General features: G+C 41.3%; 1 protein-coding gene across 1 annotated transcript in view; it reads left to right on the forward strand.

The window, feature by feature from the left end:
• map1ab (microtubule-associated protein 1Ab) overlaps positions 1-17,635 on the forward strand; it is a 36,558-nt gene extending 18,923 nt beyond the window's left edge. The window contains exons 3-10 of the mRNA XM_030765273.1: positions 5,474-5,556; positions 5,790-5,927; positions 6,121-9,844; positions 12,794-13,278; positions 13,462-15,868; positions 15,980-16,909; positions 17,056-17,288; positions 17,480-17,635. Coding sequence (XP_030621133.1) covers positions 5,474-5,556; positions 5,790-5,927; positions 6,121-9,844; positions 12,794-13,278; positions 13,462-15,868; positions 15,980-16,909; positions 17,056-17,288; positions 17,480-17,635 — 8,156 coding nt within the window. The remainder of the gene's footprint in view (positions 1-5,473; positions 5,557-5,789; positions 5,928-6,120; positions 9,845-12,793; positions 13,279-13,461; positions 15,869-15,979; positions 16,910-17,055; positions 17,289-17,479) is intronic.
• The last annotated feature ends 4,710 nt before the right edge of the window (positions 17,636-22,345 follow it).

Here is a 22,345-nt window from a genome sequence, read left to right on the forward strand (position 1 = left end):
CGTGAAGATTTGATCAAAGTAGTGCTCTTTGTGTTTTGTTCTGGCCACACTCATGCTAACAGTATCACTATGAGTCTGACAGGAAGTTGAATCCCACTATATTCTAGCCTAAACATGATTTTAAACGTGAAAATGGTATTGACTGAACACGGGGATGGGAAGATTTATTTGGGTCAGTGAGAAAAGAAATCTTTTCTGTCTCCTGACAATTTGGAGATCAGCCATTTTAGGTAGAAGCTCTGACCTCATTGTTGGCTTAAACTGTGGCTAAAGATTTAACCTCCAGGAAACAGTGACTGTGAGCCAACACTCTGCTTTTGCCCTGCTCTGACTGTCTGCTTTGACTATTGAGTGTCTCTCTCTGTGTCGTCAGTCCTTCTTCTCCCTCTGTTTCTCTCAAATTCCTCTTTATTATCTTCTCCATTTTGAAATCCCTCTCCTTCTCTCTCTTCCTTCTATTTCTTCTCTTCTACTTTAATCTGATATACCTCCCTTTATATCTTCCAAGTGTTACCGTTTGATCTTCCACATCATTCATCTATTGTTATTTTCTTACAGGGTCCCCATGGGTCCTTGAAATCCTTTAAAGTTTGTGAATTTGAGAAAAAAGAATGAATGCCCTGAAAGTTTTTGAAAATGGACATGGGTCATTGAAAGTGCTTGAATTTATATATTTTGTGCAAGAATAGAAATTGAGGTTCTTTTGATATATTTTTGTTGCTTAACATTAGTTAATAGGCTATGTTCCACTATATGCATGTTTGTCTCCCACCGTCTGTGCGTCCTTGTTTCACATGCCACCTCCCTTGAGAAAGTGCAACGGTCACGTTTGTGCATGAATGATTGAAGTCGAATGATGCAGGTTAAGCAGCGGCAAGCAAGTAAGTTAATGTTAAGCGAACCTTCAGCCTGCTAGTTCTCATTATAATTCTCATTGTTGTAACAGTGATCGGTGTCTCAAACTATGCCATGTTGGGTCCTTGAATTTGAGGAAACTGGGCCTGGAAAGTCCTTGAATTTGAAGTTTAAGGTGTGGGAACCCCACACCTGTTCATTAGAGTGTTTTTTTTTTTTGTAAGAGTGCTGGTGATTTGTCATCTTCTGTAATGTTGTAAGATCTGTCTCTGTAGCAGGCATTATATGTGGCTGTGGACAAAGGGCAAGAGGAGAGGGTTCGCTTATGTGTGTGAGTGGTCTGGTCATGGTGAGGGTACCATAGTTACGCCTTGTCCAGATTGTAGTAACAGATTCAGTGGCACAGCTGTGATTAGCACTTAGGCTTTAGCTAGCTTAACAGCAAAATCATTCAGCAGTGCCAGATCACAGGACTAGGATTACAGCAGGAAACTAGGACATTTGTTTCCTGTGAAGATGTACCAGAAACGATGGTTTGGGGTAGGGAGTTAGGAAATAAAGATAGTCATGGCACAACAAGGACAAATGTTTAAAAAAAAACTTACAGGAAGAACAGACTTTAGATTTTTAACTATAGAACAGTGGATCTACAGTGAATGAAATGACGATATTGCTTTCAGATGGAAACATTAGCCATCTCAGCCTCAGCTATTCATGAATGAGAGTGAAGTGACAGGACACTAAAAAGAGATTACTACTAATCCCTCACAAGAACCAGTATCATTAACTCCCCCAGTGTGCTGGAGAGATTCGTTAGACAGAGGTTTAGAAACAGGTCATTCCTGTGCTAACAGGGAATAATAGAATATACATTGTATACTCAGTGTTTTAAAATGAGAGGAGGTGCTGTCCCAGGTCCTGAAATAATACAAGACCCCCACCTATTACCACCATTAGATTACAATTACACCATTACATTACAATTGCACTATTACAATACATCTGTCAGGTCTTTCTGAAGAGGCAGTGTGCAGACTTTGTCAGAAGGACAAATATTTGTGAAATATTTCTGAGCAAATGCACTAATACAAGGAGATTTCCTGTCAGAAGTCATGTCATCAGTTTGACTTGGTTACATAAGCATGTAAAATGGCTCACTGCAAAAAGTCAAACCTGGGCACTTAGAGTGATCTTCCTCTAAAACTTCCTTGAACTTCCTTTTTTAGTTGCTAAATCTGGAGCAGGATATGTGGAGCAGTGTTGAGGCTAGTCTGCTCTCTGTCAGTGCTCTGTTTCTGCTTATTTTAACATTGCGCTCTCATTTATGGAGTTCATGAGTGGATATTTATATCAAGCAGGTCAGTCGAGGTAGGACTGTGTGTGTTGCAACGTTGAGACTTGTTTGAAAAATGACTTGCTATTTCCTGATACCAAAGCTCACAAAATGGAGTAGGTTCCTGTCATCAAACAAGTTATCAAATGATAGTCATTGACTACTTATAAAGTACTGTATGCTATCTTGATGGGGAGAGGTTTTAATGTGTTCTCCTTATGTTGCCACAGAAAAGGTATTTTGACAAATTCATATATGACACTGTTTATGTGGATTGTGGCTTGCAACATAAGATGTTTTAAAATAAGGAATGGGGCTTCCTGAAGCCCACTGTGGGGTGCTTTAGGATCAGAAATAAGACTGACCAACTGGTCGGGTGCTTTGTCATTTCAGCCTTTTAAGACAGAATAAAAGAAAGCTGTTTGGGCCAAAATACAGCTTAAATCACAAATCTCAGATGTCTTTACTTAGCAATCCTTTTGAATAAACAAATAGTTGGGGGGCTATATCACCTCTCCATCACCTCACCCCCCCCATCTCTCTCTCTGTCTCTCTCTCTCTCGCACGCGCGCTCTTTCTTTTCTCTGCAAGGCATGTGAATATGTGCCAGAGGGATGAATAGTGGAGGAAAAGTTGGCTGAACATTCTGCTCTTTTAAAAAAGAGGTTTAAACTGAACTGCAAAAACAGAGCAGTGATGGAATCACATGTATTACATGTATAAGTTGCAGATTTATGCACAGAAATGGTGGCATCTATATTAGTTCATTAATTGTTTGTGTCAAATTGCTGTAGGACCACGCGTTACCAAGGTTACCTGTGTTAGCCTATTTATAACTCTGCAGCGGCTCTCTTCAGGTGATATTCAGCTACTTATTAAAATTTCATGGTCACCCTCTTGAAAATCTTTCAGTAATTGTATCCTAGCAACTTTATAAAGGATAGATAGATCTGTCAGTGGTGTTTTCTAAGTGACTTTTTCTAAACTGGAAGACATCAGGGACTCCATATCTATAATCATTCAAGTCAAGGTCTGGTGTCTGATCATTTCTGAGCTCTGACTTTCTCAGAGATGCCACAGTAGTAAAGAAGTCTTCTATGCCGCTTTTACCAAGGCAGTGATCTCACAGTGCCTGGGGCAGTGCTCCTGAGCCTGTTTGCTGCTGAGGGGGAGGAACACTCTAATGCAGGCATCATCGGGGCTCTTATCCAGTCTCTCTGCAGTGTCACTGACTGGATTTTCTACAGGCACAAGGTTCCAACCCTCACTGCTACCTTTTTAGCCCAACCAGGTTCATCGGGAGGATAAGGAGAAGATGATGTTAATCCATACTGTCCCACTCTGGTTGTCTTAGACCTGTTTAGGTATGATATGAGTCCAGGAGACATTATGCAATAAGGCATGACTTGGACAAGGGTCGATAATCCCCAGTGGATCTACAGAGGGAGACTTTGCTGATACACCTGATTCAGAGTTCCACTATGAATCTGAACAGCAGGTGCTAAGCCTGCATACATAGGGACTCTACAGAGGCTACATCGGCTACCCTGGATCAAAGAGCACTTTGCTTTTTATGTAATGAAATGTAAAAGAACAAAGAAAAATATTCCTATAGATGTGTCACCTCCACAATGGCTTTAATTAACAACTTAATTAGATGGCATCTAATTTGTTACAGCTGTTGCAATTCATTGCCTGAGACTTCAACTTTTCATTTAGGTATCAATATATTAAGCCTTGCTCAGCTTTTGTGAGTTTTTGTGAGTTTGCCGCCATCTGGTTGACCAAGGCAGCGCTGGTTTCCAGCCAGCTTGTGCTGAGCTGTATTCATGCTGTGTTCAGCGGCTCTTCTGTAATCTGACTAATTCCTCCCATATGAGTGGCCACTCATAATGGCCTCCATAAAACTGAAAACAGGCAAATTTGAAAGGACAGACTGCTGTAAAATTAAAGATATGTAACATTCAGGCCTCTATCCTGTGGGACAGCCTGTTGCCAGCTTGGTCCTCTCATACTCATCTACACACTTTAAACTGGATCTGCTCCTGCAACTGTATGAGAACAGCTACCTTACAGTAATTCAAATCTCTCTAATAAGCCCTAATCAATGTCTCATATGGGCATATCAATTCTCTTCAGAACTTATTGACACGAAATTAAATGTGTTGGCAGGAGATCGACACATTATGTGAATAGACACACATTGTAACTGTGCATAGTTTCCTTAATGGTAGAGGGAAGATCACGTAGACATATATCATCTATTCATTTGTACACATGACCTCAGCCACCATGTCGCTCACTCACAGTGGTTTCAGCATAGTGGTCATTATTTCTGATTTGTTTGATCAGTCTTAGCCTCTCATTGGTTCATTCATTATGTAAGGTTTATGATCAGTTAAATGAATAGCCTTTGATAGGCTGTCTCATTAAAAAAAAAAAACCTATGCATTTTAATAGTTTTATCACAGTTAAATCTTGAGCCATGCTGGTCCATTTCAGCTCTCTTCAGACAGATATCTCACTGGGATCCCTTTATTAATGCAGAGGTCTATTATTAGACATGAATTAGTTTTCAAACAAAGAGAATTAAAAGCTTATCCTCACATTGTTGAAATGATGACACACGATACAGTTAGATCACATTTAGATCAGACAGATGGTTTGTTCAGTGCCTGTTCAGCTAGAATTGTCTTCAGAACTCCTTTGAGATAAAAAAGAAATGGAGAAAGATCGATTTGATTTTTAATAATACATTTTAAGCGGTCTTTTGCTCATCACATTTAGCCACCTGGCAGGTAGCTAAATCCTGCCTTCTTTTCTGGTCCATCTTGTGCTTGTGTAATACAACTGTATTGTCTAGTCAGTCAGTGTAGCTGTGTAGTCAGGTCACTCAAGTTCCTTCCCCACATCGCAGAGTTCACAGAGTGATTCTAGCTATTGAAATGATCTGGGGCTTAGTCCAGGGCTAAGAAAATTTGGGTTTACGCATGTTCCAACTTTGTGTGCACTGAGCAACGCTTGATTACTCCCCGCTTCTTCGGATGCTGCAAGTCAAATTCCGCGCTGTTACACAGTCTGTCTGTTGTTTTGCTATAAACACCTCCTTTTTCAGGGCGAAAATATTCGGGGCCAGGCTTAAAATATTCGGGGCTGTAGGCCCAAACAATCAGACCTAACGACGCCACTCGTTCAGTCCAAGAATCTATTCAAATTCTTGACTCTTTTTCTTTCAGACAACAGAAAACACTTAATCAGCAGTAAACTCTTCTGTATTTCTTGCAGGACAAAGGACCTTACACCATAAAAGTGATGTTCTTGAAACTGTGGTCTTAGTCAATCCATCAGAGGCCTCAGTTGCTTTAGAGGTATGTTTATAACTGTAAGATCACCTTGTAGACTGGACCATAACAATTGCTATAAACATATTTCAGAATGGCAGTATGTATTTATGGCCAGTCTAGGACGTATTCTGTCCATACAATGCCTGAACTAAATACTGCTTCACCTTTTGCTAAAGATCCAAGGCAGTGCCGTAAAATATGTTGACTCTCATACAGTGAAGACTCTCATACCCTCCCTGTCTCTGTTATTGTCCTAGATCCACTGTCTTCTTTCTGACCCAGCTGAGCACAAGCTACTGGTTCTGAGTGGACAGACTTCAGACCAAGGTGACCTCGTTCTCCAGACTGGGGTGTTTACTTATCAAATCTTCTCTCGTGTCTTTGCTGAGCACAGGGTAAGTTAGAGGTCTTTTACAAACATGGAGTTCATTCCAAGTTTAGTCATTTTCGGACCAGAAATGATACTCAATATGTTGTCATATAAAATCTAATTTTGCATGAATCTGTCTGAGTATTTTGTTGAAAAAACAATATTTCACTGACTCCGATACTCACTATTGAGTACTCATGTTGTTCTTTCTTCTGTAGGCCCGTGACCTGCTGGGAAAAGCAGCCCCCCAGCAGCGGGCCACACTTACGGTGTTCTGCAGAACAGAGGTGGGCTGGAGCTCTCTGGGGCAACATTTAAAGGAGTATCTGGACTACAGACTGAACCCTGAACCTGTGCTGCCCAAGATGGAGGGTGTCACAGAGTTCACAGAGTACATATCTGAAACAGTGGATGTACCGTCTCCATTTGATCTTCTTGAACCTCCCACTTCTGGAGGCTTCCTAAAACTATCCAAGCCCTGCTGTTACATTTTCCCCGGAGGAAGAGGGGACTCTGCACTTTTTGCGGTTAATGGCTTCAACATTCTGGTTGACGGTGGATCAGAGCGTAGATCATGCTTCTGGAAACTTGTCAGACACCTGGATCGCATTGATTCCATTCTTCTTACCCATATTGGAGCCGACAACCTTCCCGGCATCAACGGACTCCTCCAGAGGAAGATAGCAGAGCAGGAGGAGGAGCAGTCACAAGGCTCCACCACCTACAGTGACTGGATGAAAAACCTGATCTCACCAGAGCTTGGTGTTGTGTTTTTCAACGTACCTGAGAAGCTACGCACGTCTGAATCGAATTTAAAAGTTAAGCGGAGTATCGAGGAGGCCTCTCTTACATTGCAGTACCTCAGTAAGCTGGATATTAAGCCTGAACCTCTTTTTCGAGTGGTCAGTAATACCATTGAACCTATCACACTTTTCCATAAGATGGGTGTTGGCAGGTTAGACATGTATGTCCTGAACCCTGTGAAGGACAGTAAAGAGATGCAGTTTCTTATGCAGAAGTGGGCAGGAAACAGCAAGGCCAAAACAGGAATTATTCTCCCCAACGGAAAGGAGGGAGAAATATCAGTACCTTACCTGACATCTGTAACTGCTCTAATAGTGTGGCTCCCAGCCAGCCCCACAGAAAAGATTGTCAGAGTGCTGTTTCCTGGTAACGCACCACAGAACAAAATCCTTGAAGGTCTTGAAAAGCTGAAGCATTTAGATTTTTTGCGATACCCAGTAGCCACACAAAAGGACATATCCTCTGGAGCAGCACCTTCAGCTGTAAAACAGACAAAGCTAAAGCAAAGAACAGACAGCAAAGAAAGTCTGAAATCATCTCACAAAACACCTGCCACTCCAAAACCCAAAAAAGAAACTGACGTACAGGAAGATCTATTGAATATTGAGATGAAGAGTGATTCTGTCAAAGAGGACAAGATTGAGCAAAAAGAGGAGAAAAAACAGACTAAACCACTGAAACCAAAGGCTGAAGTGACCGAAAAGAAAAAAATATCAAAGGAAAAAATTTTGAAAAAACATATCAAGGACAGGGCTTCCAAAATGGATGAGAAAAAAGACAAGGAAAAGAAAGAGATTAAGAAAGATCGACATGAAATTAAAAAAGATGACACAGCAAAAAAAGTTGAGAAAAAAGATGGTAGGATAAAGGAGAAGGAACCCTCAAAACCAGAGCTAAGAAAGATTACCAAGCCTGATCTCAAACCTTTTACACCAGAAGTCAGAAAGACTCTTCACAAGGCAAAAGTTCAAGGAAAATCCAAGACAGAGAAGATCAAAAGCATAGTTCACAAAGCAGACAAAATAGAGGTGGAGCCACCTGCTGAGAAAGTCGAGCCAGAAGCTCTGGAGAATGGAACAGGAGTAGACAGGTCTGCTCATTCAACTCCAGAAGATTTGACTAAGGATTTTGAGGAGTTTAAACAAGGCAAAGTTTCTACAGATGTAACTGAGCCATCCGAAGCCCCTGCACTTTCAGAAGCACCAGATAACAAAACTTTGTACCCAGGCCCTACTGAGGATGAAGAAGGATCTGTTTCCCCTAGCAAAGCTAGCGAAATACAACAACCTGAACCCCTCGACAAAGGTGTGATACCAACAGCTGCTGAGTTCAAGCAAGAACCTTTAACCCAAGAGAGTGCATTGCCAACAAAAACAGCTTCTGTAATCCAAGAAAAGGAAGCTGAAATTTTTGAGGATGAGGGTGCTGCCATAGAAGATGAAGAGGAAGAAGAGGACAAGGTACACGTTACTGAGGTGAGCAAAGTAGAGGAAGAAGAAGACATGGGCATAGGAGATGAAGAAGAAGATGGGAAATGGAAAGACAGTAAAGATTTTGAGGTGGTGGACCGCAAACATGAAGATGAGGAAATGGAGAAGCATACAGAGAGGGAGGAAGTGAAAGAATCAAAGACTGAACCTGAAGATGAACAGTATGAAGATGATGGTATTGAAAAAGCTGAACTGGAGGAAGCTGAAGATTTGGATGCCATTGCAGATGAGGAAATAAAAGATGGCGCTGAGGAAAAGGTCAGTAAAGAATGGGAGCTTAAGCCGGCCGCAGAGACTTTTGGGACCAAAGAAGATGAAGATGCCTACCTGTCTAATGTAGGGGTTGTTACGGCTGGCATTACATCTACAGCACAAGGAGCTGCTGCAGCAGAGAACATATCTTACATCCAGGACGAAACTATCCCTGGTTACTCTGAAACTGAGCAGACTATTTCAGATGAAGAGATTCATGAGGAAACTGAGGACAGGATACCGCAACTGCATTATGAAGTTGGCACGTATGATATATCAGTCCCAGATCAAACAGGCTCCTTTGATGCCATCCATGGTATGAGAGAGATGCAAGCTACAGCTGATATAGCAGCAAAAGCCGGACAGGAACCTGTCATTTCTGTATACACTAACATTATTGCTGCTCCATTGGCCGAGGAAGAACATGTCTCTTCAGCCACATCTATTACTGAGTATGACAAGTTATCTTCTTTCCCCACCTCCATTGCTGAAGATCAGTCTGTTGCGTCAGTCACGGCACCACAGGCAGAGGAGACTGGAAAAACCTCTCCTTTACAAGACACTGTCAATACTGTACACCCATTGACCCCCTCTGAAGCTACCCAGGGAAAGGAGTACCTACATTCTGCTGGGACCATCTCACCGACATCCTCTTCAGAGGAGGACAAGTACTTCAAGTCACCTCCTCCTGAGGAAAGTCCTCCTGTTGTCTCTGATGTGAAAACAGAGGGCAAGGAAACAGAAGTCCATTATGAGGAGGAGGAGGAAGAGGAGGAGGATCAAACACCAAATATTGACATTACACTTGGTAAGCTGCAAGAGGGATATGCCTCACCTTTAATGGCCCAAGGCAAGGAGACAGATTCTGATAAGGCCTACATTGTTCAACCTACCCTTGAACTGACTCCAGAAACAAAATCTGTAGAGAAAGGGGAAAACATGGCTTTATCACCCAGAGGAGACACAATATCTGAAATACCTTCCAAACCCCCTTCTCCTTCACTTGCTATTTCCAAAGCATTAGTTCCTGAGTCAGGTGTTGAGGCTGAAGATCGATGCTTTAGTCCAGATGACAGCACTGTGAAAATGGCCTCTCCAACACAATCTGGACCACCTAGCACTTGTCACTCTCCTCTCCACCTCTCACCTGTTGAGAGTAAGACCAAAGATTTTCCAGAACCACAGGATGCTGTCCAGTGTTTAGATGCGAAACCTGATGATGAAATTGAGAAACAAAAAGCACAATTTGATATTCAAGAAGCAAGTTTGAAGGACAAGTACGAAGCAGATACTCTTGGTGAAATTCACAAGGTAGCTGAAAAAGACATCCACACTGCAAAAGAACAAGAGGAGAAAGAAAAATTTTCTTTCAAAGACTTCAGACAAGACCAAGAGAGTAAATGCATCAGTACTACTTCAGAAGGACCAACCACTTTAATATCAGAGCAACCTTCAATGGAAAAAGAACATGTAACATTTACACCCTTAAAGGACATTTCAAGCAGACATGATGAGGAAGATAAGGTTTGCGATGAAGAAGGTTTGAAAATACGCAGTACAACCAAAATTGTCAAAGAGAGGGAGAGCAGGTTCCTAGATGATGAATTTGGTGATGATACTTCTGAAGTAGACTCTATCATAGAAAAGCAAGAGGAGAAAGAGAGAGAGGAAGAACAATACCAAGATGAAAAAGAAGAGGTCGAAGAGAAACATGATAAGAAGGATCAACTGCAAAGCAGCTTTTTAATTTCAGAAAAAGACAAAACTGAATTAGATGATGGATCTAAGGAGGAACATCCAGACTCAACACAACAACGAATGTCTGAGCCGGAGAAAAGAGAAAGCCCAGAACTTGGCCTTGAACCTAAAGAGAAACCTGAGGAAACAATCCAACCACAAACTTTACAAGCATCTTTAGAAAAAGCTGAAATAACAACACAACATGATCAAGACTCTACAGAGAAACATACAGACGAAATTAAGTTTCAGACTTCACAGTCAATTTCAGAGGAAAAGGATCAGGAATGTATTGAAAAACATATGGAACTGAGCCAATCACAAACTTTACCTCTGGAAAGAGTAGATGTAACCTCAAAACAGGTTCAAGAATCTACTGAGAAACATGTAGTAAAGATACAGTCTCAATCATCATTCACAGAACAAGTAGATGTAACCTCAAAACAGGATCACGAATATACAGAGAAATATAAGGAAGAGAGCATATTGCAAGCAACAGAGCCATTTCTAGAAAAAACAGATGTAATCACGAAACAAGATCAAGAATCAGAAAAGAACGTTTTGGGGGAGATTCAATCTCAAATATTACAGTCTGCAGAAAGCGTAGATGTATCCTCAAAACAGGACCAAGAATACACAGAGAAACAGAAGGAAGAGAGCAAACTGCAAATTACTGAGCCATCTTTAGAAAAAACAGATGTAATCATGAAACAAGATCAAGAGTCAGAAAAGAAACTTTTGGAAGAGATTCAGTCTCAGCTTTCACAGTCTACAGAAATAGTGTATATAACCTCAAAACAGGATCATGAGCATATGGAGAAACATGAGGAAGAGAGCATATCACAGTCATCCTTAGAAAGAACAAATCAAATTACAAAACAGGATCAGTCTCCAGACATACATGTGGAAAAAGTAGGTATAACCACCAAATTGGATCAAGAATCAACAGAGAAACACACAGAAGACAGCAAACCTCAGATTTCAGAGTCATCCATAGAAAGAACAGATGTAACCACAACACAGTACCAGGAATCTACAGTGAAAACAGTGGAAGAGGTTCAATCTGATACTTTACAGTCATCTGTAGAAAAGGCAGATGAAACCTGGAAATCTGTTCAAGAGCCTACAGAGAAACACATGGAAGAGATCAAACGTCATCATTTACAGACAACTGACAAAGCAGGAGTAATCTGCAAACATGACCAAGAATATAAAGAGAAAGATGCAGATGGGATTCAGTCTCAAACTTTGCCACTGGTTTCAGAAAGAATGGATGAGGTCCCTGGTTTACATGAAGAACCTCAGAGTAACATTTTAGAGGAGAGCTCCCTTCAAGTTTTGCAGTCTAAATCAGCAGTAACAGGACTAAGTTCTGAACATGATCAAGACTCTAAAGAGAAGCATTTGGAAGAGATCCAGTTGGAAACATCTGAGACAGCTGGAGAAAAAACTGCTGCAACCAGTGAGCTGAAAGAAAAAATAGAGGGAAAACACCCAGAGGAAAAGGAACCTCTCGTGTTTCTGTCTACCGCTAAAAAATCAGAAGTTGTTTCTGAAATAGGGGAAGAAGGTAAAGTGCATTTGGGAGAGATCAAACCACAGACTTTGTCAGAAAAAGTGGATGTAGCTTCCAAATTGGATGAAAAGGCTGAGGAAGGACACTTTGAGAAACTTCAGCAAGAAACCCCACAAACCAAACAAACCGAATTAGATTTGAAACATGATCTAGAATGCAAATACACAGAAGAAACCCGCCAAGAAACTTTGCAACTGTCAGAAAAAACTGAAGATGCTGCACAACTAGATTTCAAATCTCTAAAGACACTGTCAGACAAAAGAGAACTGACATCTGAATCACTCATTTCATGTCAAGGTAAACAAGAAGATGCACAACCCAGAACATCATTGTTAGCAGATACCCAAGAGCTATCAATAGAGAAAAAAGACATTGATGCTAAGCTTGATAAAGAACATAAAGAGGAACATGTAGAAGGTATCCAACATCCTTCATCATCGTCAGGAAAAACAGATACCACCAAATCAGCTTTAGATTCTCAGCGTCAGGATATTCTTTCAGAGGAAGGGAGCGAGGAGAAGCATGATGTTGCCGAGGAACATGAACTTTCAATACCATCATTTGTCAAACCAGACATACCAGGCGATGACACAGTGACAGATGTCTTTCAAATCAGCAGGAGCAGCACTGAGCCAGTGACAACATCTAGCACAGCTGTGAAAAAGGAAGAAACTGAGAGTCACACAGATGCCAAAGACTTGATCAAAGATTCAACTGCTCTTTCTCCTGAACCAGAAGAGAAGACCCAGCAGCTTGAGACTACATCACCTCCCTTTTCCACAACAGGCCTTACAATAACATCTGCCTCTATGACTTCAATCCCTTCCACTGACACAGAGAGGGAGACTGTGAGCCCATCACTCTCTGGCTCTGAAGATCAGGTCAGTGGGGAGGAACCCCAAAGCACTCAAACACAGGTTCCCTTTAAAGAGATGGATAAACCTGAGAAGGAAGCTTCAAGGGAGATGGAAGGAGAGAGAGAGGTTGCTTCTCCAGGGTTAACACCAGCCACTTCTTATTTTCCAAAAACAGATGGCGTTGATGAAGAGGAGATTATATGTGATGAGATGACAAAACCAGTGAAAGAATCTGAAATAAAAGATGACAGTATGACTGTGCATACTGAAGAACAAAGCTACGGGCAATCCAAATATGATCCATATGAAAAGCCAGTCTCAAAGGACCTCATCACAGATACCAAGGTGGAAGACCTTCCCATGTCTGAGCTGTCAGGAAGAATAGATATTGCTGACAATAGGAGAGCTAGCCTGTCTGCTGCTATTGACATAGAGGAACACAGTGAAGAAGAACCAGTGTCATTTAGCAAAGTTGATTATCACACAAGTATCCAGCTCAGTGACAGTGCCTTTTCTGAACAGGACAGTAAGGAGAAAGGTCAGGAAGAAGAATTTGTGAAAGAAGTGAGACATGATACTCCTTTTGTAGACAAGAGCTTTACATATTCAGAAACTTATGACAACCAGACCACACAAACAGGAGATCCAAACTTACTTGCTGCCAGCTATAGGCAACATACAACTGAAAAAACAGAGAGAGAAAAAACTGAGAAAGAGAAAGAAAAAGAGAGAGAAGGAGTCATAGAGATGACCAGTCAGCCAGTCTCTCATGAAGAGGATAAAAAGGATAAAACTGACTTGCCCTTGGAAGAACCCTCTGCACTTTCTTCCATTCATCTACAGGATAAGCCGGATAAGGTGGAGAAGGATGAAGAGAACGGCAAAGGAGAGAGGGAAGACACCTCGTTAGCACTGCCCACAGCTTCTGATATTGACAGCACTAAGACAACTCCCAAAGGTGAGGTACACAAAGAGGAGGAATCATCTAAAAAAGAACTTCTGTGTCCATCACCCGGTCAATCTTATTTTGAAACTCAAACCTCAGGAACTTCATTACAGACTGATGACATGTCTGAAAGTCAGACCACAACAAAGCAAAGTAAGCAGAAGGGGGAATCAGCAGAACTAGAGAAGTCAGAAAAAGACAAAATGGCCTCCACCAAATGTGAGATCAAAACAGAGCAAATTTCCTCTGATCATCACTCACCAGCAGCAAAAGATATTATGCCTCATCAGTCATCACCTAACAATGTAGAAAGCCAGTCTGCTGCTGCTCCTTGCGTTGCATACAGCAAGCAACAGGTAGATGAAAATGTAGTTGCTTCTGAGTATTCCTGCAAAGCCAGCTCTCCTGCCAGCAAAACACAGACTGGCTATGATGAAAGGGAAGCTGTCTCAACTGGAAGAGATCAGAGGATACTGGCAGAGGAAGAGTATGTTTATGAGGATGAGGAAGAAGAAGAAGAAGGTGAGGCCAGTGACTTAGATTTGGAGAAAGGTGCTAGGGAAATATCTGAAAAAGAAAAAGCGGAATCTGGTGATATCTGCAGTGCTAAATTCTCAGAGAAATATCAAGAGGAAAAAGAGATTAATATTCAAGACTTGGGATCCAGTTCCACAAAACAAGAGGAAGCCTTAGAAGCTGGGAGCATCCATCCAAAACAAGAAACAGCAGAACATCTTTCTAAAGACTCAGCTACTCCCTCCTCCCATGTTTCAGAAATGCACCCTGAGACACTTGTGTCTGATCAGTCCTCTGAACTTGGTCACTCCGATGACAAGGAGGGGAAGGACACTTGCCTTAAGTCAAAGGACAGTGATGTTAGCTCAGACTTCCTCACTAAGTCTGAAGAGGTAAAGGATGATTGTGAAGTGGGGAAGACTTCAGATAAAGAACCTGAGAGAGCTGAGGGTGCAGCGTGTGCCTACACAAGTATGTTTGCAACTGCTTATTCTTCATCGTCATCATACAGCTACTCTTCGTCAACTTCTGCCTCTTTTTCAACTGGCCACCCATTCCCAGAGGGGTTAGAGGCCCATATCTCCATGCCCAGTGCTCATTTTAGGCCAGATTCTGATAGTGCTTCCATTGAGTACTCATTCAAAGATGAACACTCCCTAACTATGGACTCTCCCTTCTCAAGTTCTGGGGCACAGTTGAAAGATGAATACGTCGAGGTCTCTGAGAGACTTACCCCTGCAACTACGACAGCTGAATCCACATCTAGTCTTACAAGATTTTCTCCTCTCAGTCCCTTTGAGGAGAGCAAACCATTTTCTCCAGTCCTAGCAACACCAGTGGAATATAAGACAGAGGATGATGCATCATTAAGTATCAAAGAGGACAAGGATAAGTATTCTGATACACAGCCTGAATCTGCAGATGAACAAATGTGTTCAAAAGTATTGGATTCTGTTGACACTAAGCAAATAGAACCAGAGTCCACTACACAAAGTCTTTTTAATGTTACCCCATTACAGAAAGCTGACTCTAAAGACAAACACTCTCAAGAAGAATCATCTGATATTGAGCAGGATGTTCACTCAAGCGATTTTGAGGAAGGAACCTTGCCCTGCCGAATTGAATGCCAAAGATCTTCGGTTGCTAGTCAGAAGGAAAACATGACGTCTTTGCCAGAGCAACTTCCTGTTGACAAATCATCCAGTGTAACTGATACTGTGCCTGATGTGATGAGGAAGCCAGAGGAAAGCTCATCAGACATACCTGCAGAGGTCAGCAAAAGCCCTGAAGAGGCTGCAGACACAGCAGTTGGAAGATCCAGCGGTGACAAGGATATAATGAAAACAGAGCTAAAAGTTGACAAAAAAGAGAAGGAAGACACAAATAAGATGGATGATCAGACAGTTGATGTACAAAAAGATAAGGAAAGCCATTTACAAGAAGAAAAAGAGGAGATGGTCCAGGGAACTATTGAGGAAAAGCTTAGGGGAGATGACAGATTGGATGGAGAGAAAGACATTAAAGGGGATAAACAGGCAGAAAAGCCTGATGAAAAGATAGACAGCAAAGAAAAACTGGAAATGAAGGATGATAAGGACAAAGAATGGAAGGGTGAGGAAGCAAAAGAAGAGGCTGAAAAGAAGGAGGAACATGCAGATGAAGGACAAGAGAAGTTAGAGCTAGTGGAGGAGGAGAGGGAGATGAAAGACACTGAGAGTACAACAGTCAAGAGTAAGGCTGAAGAGCAAGAGGAGCAGAATGGGTCTAGACAAAGTACCACCTCTAAAAGTGAGCCACAACACGACGATGATGGTGATGAACAAGGGGAAGGAGAAAAAGAGATGGGGTATGGTTTAAAAAAGGAGAAACAGAAAACCCTGCCAACAGTTCTGCCATCAGGGTCGGAGACAGTTTCTACAGATCAATCCAAGAAGTCAGAGGAGTTCACCCGTCCTTCTGACTTGTCCATGGAGGCCACTTCATCACATTCCACTACAGTATACAAACACTGCAAAGGAGAGAGCTCACCGTCATTCATAAATCCAAGCCCACATCAGTTTTCCAGTGAGGAGGGAGAAGAGGATGGTGGAAGTGACCAATCGAGGGAAGAGTATGATGACGATGAACGTGAGCAGCACTCAGTGAAGAGGAGGTCTCACAGGCAGCCTCATCATCACACTTACAGTCAGCATAGTGACAGCAAGGAGGCATCACACAGCCTGCCCAGCAGCATGCTGTGTGCAGGAGAAGAAACCCCTCCCACTTCTTTGAGTGAATCACTTCCCTCCCAGTCTGATTCTGATGTGCCTCCAGAGACAGAGGAATGTCCTTCCATCACAGCGGAGGGAAACTTGGACTCTGACGAAGATGCAGAGCATTTGCCTGTTGATAAGCTGACTGCAGCTGGAGGTAGTGGCAGCCATTATTCGTCCTCCCCACGAAGTCATGATCCGCCACCTGCGCCCATGAAAGACCCTGTCCCTCACCCTGCTCACCCTGATGTGTGTATGGTTGACCCAGAGGCTCTGGTTAATGGCCAAAGCCACACAGAGCAGCCGGTTAAGAAAGACCTTAAATCCAGCAAAGGCTTGAGGAAGACCATTGGGAAAAAGTCTGCATCACCAGCTCGTAAAGGTGATACAAAAAGCAAGAGATCTCCTACCCCAGTGAAACAGACATCCAAGGACTCTTCACCCCATGCTTCATCTCTGAAAAGGAAAGATTCTGAAAGGACATCTCGGGTTTCCAGAGCATCTGAGGTGAACGGATCCAGGGGAGATAATATCAACCCTGGAAAAGCACTGGTCAATGGTGTTAAGAGCAATTTAGGTACAAAAATCATATCAGTTCCAACCTTTTTGTGATGTGTATGTAGTACTCTCAAGTTACAGCTCTAAAAGTTCAGTAAATACAAAATGACAATAAATATGAATATGACCTACTCATGTTATCCCTATATTATGGTTCGACTTAAGGTTCCAATCCCCAGAAATCCGGTTCTGCTGTGCCACCAGGACCGCCCATCTATGTCGACCTTGCCTACATTCCCAACCACTGCAGTGCTAAAAACGTGGACCAAGAGTTTTTCAAACGAGTTCGTGCAGCATACTACGTAGTGAGCGGAAACGATCCAGGCAATGATGAACCAAGCCGTGGAGTCCTGGATGCACTGCTGGAGGGTAAAGCACAGTGGGGAACTAATCTCCAGGTACTCCAAATCCAAATCAAAATTAAAACCCATTTCATAACTTAGCCATAAGTCACCCAGTGTTCACTTTAATACACTTTATGACCTATATTGATTTAAGTTTAATGCCTTGGTTTTGGTTTGTAGTTTTACATGATTATAATTTGAATAAGGTTTTTCTGTTTGTAACTTGCTTGTCTCTCCTCTTAAAGGTGACTCTGATTCCAACCCATGACACAGAGGTGACCCGGGAGTGGTACCAGCAGACCCATGAGAAACAGCAGGACCTCAATATCATGGTCCTTGCAAGCAGCAGCACTGTTGTTATGCAGGATGAGTCTTTCCCAGCCTGCAAGATTGAGTTTTAGCTGCATTTTCTGAGGGAACGTTAGCATTCATTTCCCATCTCGTACCCATTTCATTTACGTTCAGTTTTTAGCCTACTATTTCTCTAATTTACAAGTGCTCTTTCATACCCTTAGATATTGCTTACTAATAAGCTTTGTTTTGGTCTCTGGATTGTAACTCATGCCATATTAATGAATCTAAAAGCCTGAAGTAGAGTCTTATATGCAGAGATTTAAAGTGCTTTGAGAATGTAATTTTGGCATACACCAGAGTGTGTCTGTAAAGCTTCAATGCACATTCTGTTTACGCACACTCTTAAAGTTGGTACTTTTAAGAGAAAAACAAAATGATATTGCAAGGCCTTGTCCCATTATCAGACTGTCATCAAAGAACAAAATGCCCTGTGAAATGTTTTCACAAATAACCTTCTTAAACCTTTAGAAAGATTGTACCTAAATATATCATTATTATGCCTTCGTGAGCATACAGGAGCAAACTGTGCAGGTGTACTTACTGTAAGAGAAAATGTTCTGAAATTCTAGCTATCAATAATGCTACAAAATGGTCTTGCAGTTTTCAAAATACTAACTTACCAAACTGGCTTTGTCAGTGGTCTTATGACAGATAAACTCAACACTTTAGACTATGTAGTGAAGTCATGCTGTTTTTCAGTCTCTTACTTGAGAACTGAAAAGCATACCAGCAAGCAAAACACATAAACCAACAAACTAACAAACAAATAAACACACAAAACAAAATAAACAAAGTCAACATTGCTAATCCAAAGGGTATTTTACGTGCCAAATACTAAATTCTGCATGATGACTATTCACCTGAACTGCGAACTCAACTCTAATGTATATATCCTCAACGCCCGATTGCCAGCTCAATGAGATTAATGCTTTGTTGGTGGAGTGTGAGTAGGTTATTTTACATATTTATTGACTACTGCAAAAGTCAAAGAAGTAATTACTGCTACTTCATATGTAGTAACCATCCTAAGATAAAAATATAAAGTACTGAAGCATGAAGTTTTAAGAAGTAAAAAATTTAGACCATGTCTTGCTCACTCATTTTTAGAGGTACACTGTTTGATGGCAGTTGTTAACTATATATACAGCCTCTGTTTTTGTCTGCAGTCCTAAACACATGCTAGATGCAGCTACCCCTGAACTAGCTGAAAAACTGTGAAGGCAGGTAGAAATCTTAACATTTCAGTGATAGGTTTGGTCTGGGGTTGGTGTTTCAGTCTGTCAGTTCTGTCAGTTAGCAGCTGAATAAATAGATGTGTTTGTGGTTAGGACATTCCTGAGATTTGATGTCACCTGTTTAAGGTGGTGTTTAAAGGTGGGTTTTTAAGGTGGGGTTACGGGGGTTTTTGATAATGCTCTGTGTAGCACCTGAAAAGGTGATGTACCCGTCGCAGATATTGTGTCAGAGGATTCAGGTTGGGTTTTTAGATTGGTTCAGCTGATTAAGAGTTTATTTTATTCAAAATTTAAAGTTGGTTGAATTTTCCCCTTTATTCGTGTGAATGGAAAATGCACAGAATTTGCACAGATATGACAAATGTAGCAACTGAGATGTGTGTTGCTGTGAAGTCATAAATGAGATGATGCAGAATGAGTGAATGCTCTGTGTGGACACACTGTAGAAGTAAACGGGCAGGAACACCCTCATGTGCCTTTGGATGAACAAGCATGATGCTAATGGGCCTCTCTCCCACTGGGGCTTCATCTGTGGATGATTCCAGAAATTGTGTTCAATTAAAAAAAACACACCCACACAAAATTACAGAAATATTTTTAGGAAAAAGATTGAAATGTTTTGGAATATACACTCAGTGGCCAGTTTATTAAGTACCCTCATTTAGTGATGGGTCAGACTTCCATCCTTTGCCTCCAGAACATTCTTTGGATCCTGTATGATTTCAGGATCATTCCACAAGGTTTTGGTTACACGCAGTTGGTACAGATTGGACGGTTGTATATTCTTGTCTTGAACAGTCTGTTCCAAGTCATTCTGAAGGTAGTCCAACTTGGTCTAAGATGGACTAGATGGTCTAGGATGCTGGAAGCAGCTGTGCAGCAGTGTAAACTTTAGCAATGAATGGGTTCATCAGGTCACCATCAGTATTCAGATGTGCTGTGGTGTTCAAACCCTACTCAGTTGGTGTGAAGGGACTTAATGTGTGCCAGCTAAACATCCAACACAGGATTACACCACCGCTATAACACCATGGGGTAAGGCTTCACGCTGTTATGATGCTCCTGATGGTGATACTGTGCCCGCTGGAGTGACCTCTTCAGGTTTTTAGCTGACAGGAGTTTAGTCCTGTGTCATTGTCTGCTGCACAGGAGAAATTTGCTGTTCTGATCTGAGAAGCTGTCCTGCAACTGTACTGTGCTGTTGTTTGCCTATTAGTGGCTCAGCTGATTTATTGCACGATTCTTGCCAGTCTCCTTTGATCTCTTGTCATCAACAAGCCGTTTTTTGCTCACTGATCTGTTGTTGAGTGATTTTTCTTTTTTGTCATGCTGATCTGGGTCAAACATAGATATCCTAGTGTGGAGGGCAAATGTTTCTGAAACATAGGAGCACTGGCGCTGACATACATATGTCATTTGATAGTCACACCAAGACAAAAGTCACTTGGGCCACTTGTTTCGCTCATTCGGTTGAAAAGGAATTGGATTACCTGATGCCTTTCTGCCTGCTATATTATGGAAGGTATAGTCAGCTACAGACAAGTGACTCCTCATACATGGTATTGAATATAACAAACCGGCCACTGACTGTAGTGTACAACATCATTCTTATTATAGGAATGATCCCACTCCATGGTGAATTCCTTATGCCCAGGACGAACTATGCCATAATAATAATGATACAGCTTTGCACTGCTATATGCAAGACAGGACTGGTCCCAGGCATGCTGCGTGTAAACGTGAGATTGAATGAGCTAAAATGAGTACACTTGAAAAGAGAAGTTTCTTTTCTATTGAAAAGCCATTCCCTAGCTGATATTTAATAAGAGCGTGGATGAAATGCAGGGTGACTCTGGCAGATAAAGAGGATACCCTCAAAGTGTGCATGATTCTGAATGATCTCTTTGTAGACTGGGCTGTCAGTACTTACAGATGACACAGGGTTCGAACTCTAAAGACTGAGTATTAGTTATCTTTGTAATGGCACTTTACACAGATGTTTTATATAGTAAGCTGATACATAGCTTGGTATTTGTAGTTCATTTTGTTCATTCTACATTTTTGTAGTTGCAGTATTTTTAATTGCATTTCTAAATATTTGAACAACATAGCACAATAGCATTTTTCATTTTACTCTTGACAATGCTTCTGAACAACATACTATTTTAATATTTCATCAGTATTTGCAGCTCAGTGTTTACCTGGCTGTTTAATGCATTTAAGAAAAAAAACTGTGGTCAGATTGGACTGGACTGAGGACAAGAAAGAGAAGCTCTAAATCCTAAATCATTCTTTTGTTTCCTGGCGGAGTGTTAATAGGGCTAACAAGGGTGTGGACAAGGGTTTCGTTCCACCCTGTCCCCACCTATCATGTGCATGCTAAAGCCACCAAGTCTCCTTGGCAGTTAACCTTTTACACAGTCCTCTACTTCTCTAAGTAAACCTGAGGAAACAGTGCCAATTTTTTTTCATTGCAAACAATTCGCTAAAACAAAACTATCTTAAAGAGCCCTGAAATTCTGCCCTCACTCCAGTCCATCAGTATTATGCATACCAGTGGGTTTATTATGCATGTCATATATGAACATAGGAGAAGCTTTACCAGAGAGGGCTCTCTGTGACGTGGTTTTGGTGGCAGGGTCTTCTTGTACTCTTATTAGCTGTGAACGCACAAGGTTAGTTCAAGGGTCTGGAGTGGTAATGTGGTTAAAGCCTCAGTATAGACTGCATCTAGACCCACAACAAAAGGCAGTGACCTTCAATAAGAGGCTAGGCGCCTTGCATATGGATCAACTAGAAATATTTCTTCAAATATTTCTCCAAACATTAACATCGAATGTAAACCAGATGAAAAATAAATTGTATTTTTTGATATAAGAAATATGCTACAAATATCTGATTTGATGTGTTCCGTCCTTGTATGGATATATTTTGATATTTGAGCATCTTGAGGGTTTGATTCCAAATACCTGGCCTTAGTATTAAGTAATACATGGTTTTGCTGACCAGCTGTGATTTCCTATTAGAAAATCTTTTGTGTTACTGAAACAGAATGCACTAACTTGAAATAATATTTTGAATGTAAAGTTGTTTCATAGGATGCTGCTTGGATAAATGCTGATCTAGAGTATATGCACACCACATACAGTAGTGAACTCAAAGAGAGAGAGAGAGAGAGGAGGCATGGAAGGAAAGGGGCCAAGCTGAAAGAAAGGTTTGTGTCAGAGTATTTCTCATGTACAGCTGTTGATGATTCCCAGATTGATACATGCTCTCTCTTATTGAGGAGATAACTGAAAAACAAAAACTAGGTTTTAGAGGTCTGTCCCTCAACTATCACACTAAAAAATAAACTGAAGACGAAATGAAACAAATGGTACGAAATGTTCCATACTCAAAACTGTGTATATATATATAACTACTACACTAGCCGATACTGCTACTCTTGTGAAACATTCATTTTAGAACTCTCATTCTATTCTTTACAGTTCAACTTTCCAATGAGTAAAAAGAGACTACTTA

This window comes from Chanos chanos, chromosome 2 (genome assembly GCF_902362185.1).
Source record: "Chanos chanos chromosome 2, fChaCha1.1, whole genome shotgun sequence".
Taxonomy (NCBI): Eukaryota; Metazoa; Chordata; class Actinopteri; order Gonorynchiformes; family Chanidae; genus Chanos; species Chanos chanos.